A 4,649-nucleotide genomic window follows, 5' to 3' on the forward strand; every position below is an offset into this window, starting at 1 on the left:
TTTCCTTTTTTTTTTTTTTCTGAGACGGAGTTTCGCTCCTGTTGCCCAGGCTGGAGTGCAATGGCGCCATCTCGGCCCACAGCAACCTCCGCCTCCTGGGTTCAAGGGATTCTCCTGCCTCAGCCTCCCGAGTAGCTGGGATTACATGCATGCACCACCATGCCTGGCTAAGTTTGTATTTTTAGTAGACAGGGTTTCTCCATGTTGGTCAGGCTCGTCTCGAACTCCCGACCTCGGGTGATCCGCCCACCTTGGCCTCCCAAAGTACTGGGATTACAGAGACCTGAGCCACCGTGCCCGGCCTCTTACCCAACCCTTCTTTCTCCCTGAAGTGGTCCTGTTCCCTTAATTTCTGGCCATTTCTCCTGAGTCCTGCCCTCATATTTGGCTCCACCTGGTCCCAGGCTCACCCCTCCGCCTTGGGAACTATACTTTCTGGCTTTTACTGGCTTTTCCCCATGCCTTTCACCCAACATAAATTTGGCACGTTCCAACCGTTTTCATTACCTAGTCTGTGACTGCTACCCCTGTTCGGTCAGCGTAGCTAGCAGCCCTCTTCTGCGTTCAAAAGGCGCTTTAAACCACTTTCTGCTAGAAATCCTGCCAAAGGGCGGAGGTGTCCCTTCTCGGCCGGTTCTCCTTTTTCCTCACAAGGAACTGTTTCCTAACGTTTGTACAAAGTGTAAACGTCGCGGCCATCTTAGCCTTCTATTCAGCTGGCGAAAGGGATTTACCTCCACGTCATTTTTGTCTTGTGTAAAGTGGAGGTTCTGTAGGGTTGAGGTGCCAGGATGTGGGAGAGTTTCAGTGCACTTTCATCTTCCCGGTCACCAGCGCCAAAACGGCCCCTTTGCCTTGTGTACGTCAGATACTCAAAGATGGCGGCCCCCACGGCGACGAGGGGCGCGGCCATCTTGCATCTGCGCAAACGCTGGGAACGCCTCCTACCCTCGGTAGGCAGTGAGGAGGCCGAGAGATGAGGCCACAGACGACCAAGTTCTGGGAAGTAAGTTCAGTCACTGGGCGGTCGCTGTGGTGACGGGGGAGGAAATTCTGTCCGTGGCCGGGCGTGTTCGTCGACAGTGGTGATGGACCGATATCTGTCGGCGCCAGCGTTTGGCGACGCCAGTGGAATTCTTTCAGGAGCTTACCGTGGGTACGATGCCTATCGCAGGGGAACCATAAGAGGTCCGTGATAGGGGTGTGTGTGTGTGTGTGTGTGTGTGTGTATGTGTGTGTGTGTTAGGGTGTGTGTGTGTGTGTGTGATCGGGGTGCCTCTGGGACCAGTCACAGGGTCCTCGTGTGGTTTGTGGTTAAAGATCTCTAGAGATCAGCTACTGTCATATTCTGTTGTCTTTGCTGTTGTCCTTTGGCGGGGCTCAGTGATTGCGAACTAGAGGGTTTGTTTTGTCAGCGAATCGGTTTATGGTTCAGGTTTGTTTGGGACTAAATGATTGAGGAACTGTCTTGGGGGTTAAGGTACGGAAGTTTCTGATCCAGGTTTTGGAATTAATCGGAGTGACGGTGGTGGTAGCGCTACAGATTCCGATGTGGGCTGCGACTCTGGAGGCCTGGGATCCATGGCAGGTGGTGGGTTGAGCCCCAGCCCTGGCTGCTGGAACAGAATTGATGCTCCTTAGCATTCCCCTTCTGCCCAAGACCCTTCTCCACGACTGGTTTTTAAATCCCCTTTGGCACCCTCCATCACCCCTTGGTCTTGAATCGTCAGAAATGGAAGTTTTTGGCGAGATCAATCATCTAGCATACCTAAAAGTAGTATGTTTTATATTTAAGATGCGGCTTCTACCTTTTGTCCCGCAAGTTGCCAGTGTCTTCCTCTTGAATATTTCTTTTCAGGTTCTTTCTGACACAAGTAATATAACATCTCTGCCATGGTAAGCTCAGTTACTCAAAGATAACCTTTGTCAAATTTTTAGGATATTTCAGTTTTAGACGTGTATGTTATGTGCTTAATATTCATAATTCAGATAAATTACATAAATGGTACTATTTTCTTTTTCGTTTTATATTATGTAATAAACATTTACAAGTTGTTTTTACTGTTTGAGCCAGTGGTACTATAAGTGCGTTCACATTAAGTTTATGCATACGATTGGATAGAAGTGAAATGTTTTAAAATGTTTAGGTATCGTTTTTAGGAACGTTTTATGATTACCCATTTATCCACGAATCTTGTTTTTCCTGCCTTTAATCTTCAATCTAGACTATTACTTTTATTGCAGTGTATTGCTTTCTGACTCCCCTTTCCTTATAATTTATAACAAAAGATAAATTAATTTTAAATATTTACTTTATAATTGGTCATCTTACTTAATTCTTAGTATTACAATATTTTTCTCTCTGCCTAACATATTTTTATGTGAAAATTTTTGAACCTATGAAAATATTGAAAGAAGTTTTAAGTTACTACCAGTATGCATACCACCTAGCTTTTACCATTAACATTGTATTAGATCAGCTCTACTGGTTTTCTAAGTATTCATCCATTCCTCTGTTTGTGAATCATTCCTTATTTGTTGTCGATTTTGGTATATTTCAAAGTAAGTTACAGACATAAGTACCATTCCTCTAAATAATTCTGTATATGATCAATTAGAATTATTCTACTAATAGCCTTTTTTTTTTTTCTTTTGAGACAGAGTCTCACTGTGTCACCCAGTCTGGAGTGCAGTGGTGCTGTCTCCGCTCACTGCAAGCTCCGCCTCCTGGGTTCATGCCATTCTCCGGCCTCAGCCTCCGGAGTAGCTAGGACTACAGGCGCCCGCCACCACACCTGGCCATTTTTTTGGTAATTTTAGTAGAGACAGGGTTTCACCGTGTTAGCCAGGATGGTCTTGATCTACTGACCTCGTGATCCGCCCACCTCGGCCTCCCGAAGTGCTGGGATTACAGGCGTGAGCCACCGTGCCCAGCCACTAATAGCCTTTTAATTGCTTTCTTTATTTACTTAATAAAGAGACATCTGATTTACAGATAATTTTGGTTAGGTATAAAGTGAAGTAAAAGTGGATTTTGAAGTGAAACAAACCTGGATTTTCAGTCCTGATTCTGCTTCTTGCTCATTGTGTGATTGGCATAACTTGTGTCTCTTTCCTTGTTGGCCAAAAGAGGAGTTAAACATCTTTTCTCCACGGTTATTTCTGAGGATTATTTATGGTTTTGTCTTTTGTAAAATTTGTACGAATATTCATTTTTTCTCTCCCTTTCTCCCGCCTTGTTTCTCTTTTTTCTATTAATGACAACATTTAAAGCCATAAACTTATATTACTGAGCTACCATCAGCAATTTTATTTTAAATGTAGAATGCTAATATTTTTCTGATGTAAACCTGTGTTTTCCCCATGAAAAATACAGTGAAGAAAGTAAAAATGACCTGTCAGCACACTTTTGCCAATATTACCTTTTCAGAAAGTTCTAGAAATGGGGTTTTGGGTTACCAGGGGTACCTTTATTGGCAATTTTCAGTAGAATGTTAAATTATTCCCAGTGTTCTGCTATTAATAGTGACTTTTGATCTGTATATGCTTTAGGATATGCTTTAGGAGGATATAAGATTTTTCTATTTAAATTTTGCATCCAGCCACCTGACTAAAGGAATACAGACATTTTAGGCAAATACTGATAATTTGCCCCTTATGTTCAAAAGTCATCTTTGATGATTTTTTTATACTGCATTCTACTGCATTCTAGACCCAAATTCTCAACTCTGCCATTGTAATGTGACAATAGTCTGAGACGAGATGTCATGGAATGCATCTAGCTGTGTTCCCATAAGACTTTATTTACAAAACAGGTGGTCCAGGTCCTGGATACTATATTACTGACTGTTGATTTAGGTGACCATATGGCTTTTCTGCACTAATTCACAGTTGGGCAACTAGACCCATGGACTAAATCTCCCAGCACCTGTTTCTGTCAGTAAAGTTTTGTTGGGACCTGGCCACAATCATTTGTCCGTTTTTTTGTATATGGACATTTTTGAGCTACAGCGGTAGAGTTAAGTAGCTGCCACGGAAACCATAGACCTCTCTTTTAACATGGAAATAATTTTTTTAAATTAGTTTTATTGCTGACACTATTGATTACAAATAACATATAAACTTATTTGTTAATGTTATGGTAATTAGTATTTTATGCTCTTCTGCTATGCAGATATCTTAAAATACTTTTTCATTTGCCATCCTCCTACTTTATATGTTCTTATGGAATATTTTAACACTATATATGTAGAAACTTCCTGATATATTGTTATCATTATTATTTTTCCAGTCAATACTGATTTAGACTTTATTACTTACCATTTTGTTGCTCTTCAGACCCTACTCCTCTGCTTACACTGGAGTCATCTCTCTTTTGCTTGAAGAATATCGATTAGGATTTGTTATAATATGTAATTCCTCAAGGATATTTTGCTGAGTATCCTTTATACATTTATACTTATAATACTTTGCAAGTATTAAGGTGTGCATGGCGGCGGGGTGCAGTGGCTTACGTCTGTAATCCCAGCACTTTGGGAGGTCGAGATGAGTGGATCACTTGAGGTCAGGAGTTCAAGACCAGCCTAGCCAACTTGGTGAAACCCTGTTTCTACTAAAAATACAAAAATTAGCTGGGCATGGTGGCATGC

The 4,649-nt window shown here is 42.1% G+C and overlaps 1 protein-coding gene across 1 annotated transcript in view; it reads left to right on the forward strand.

Annotated features, from left to right (window-relative positions):
* Positions 1–4,649, forward strand: part of LOC105514836 — an 87,553-nt gene that overhangs the window by 75,971 nt on the left and 6,933 nt on the right. Inside the window, exons 14-16 of the mRNA XM_011946493.1 lie at positions 763–953; positions 1,084–1,188; positions 1,481–1,591. Of these exons, the coding sequence (XP_011801883.1) occupies positions 763–953; positions 1,084–1,188; positions 1,481–1,591 (407 nt within the window). The remainder of the gene's footprint in view (positions 1–762; positions 954–1,083; positions 1,189–1,480; positions 1,592–4,649) is intronic.

The sequence above is a fragment of the Colobus angolensis genome, unplaced genomic scaffold, assembly GCF_000951035.1.
Source record: "Colobus angolensis palliatus isolate OR3802 unplaced genomic scaffold, Cang.pa_1.0 Scaffold25, whole genome shotgun sequence".
Lineage (NCBI taxonomy): Eukaryota > Metazoa > Chordata > Mammalia > Primates > Cercopithecidae > Colobus > Colobus angolensis.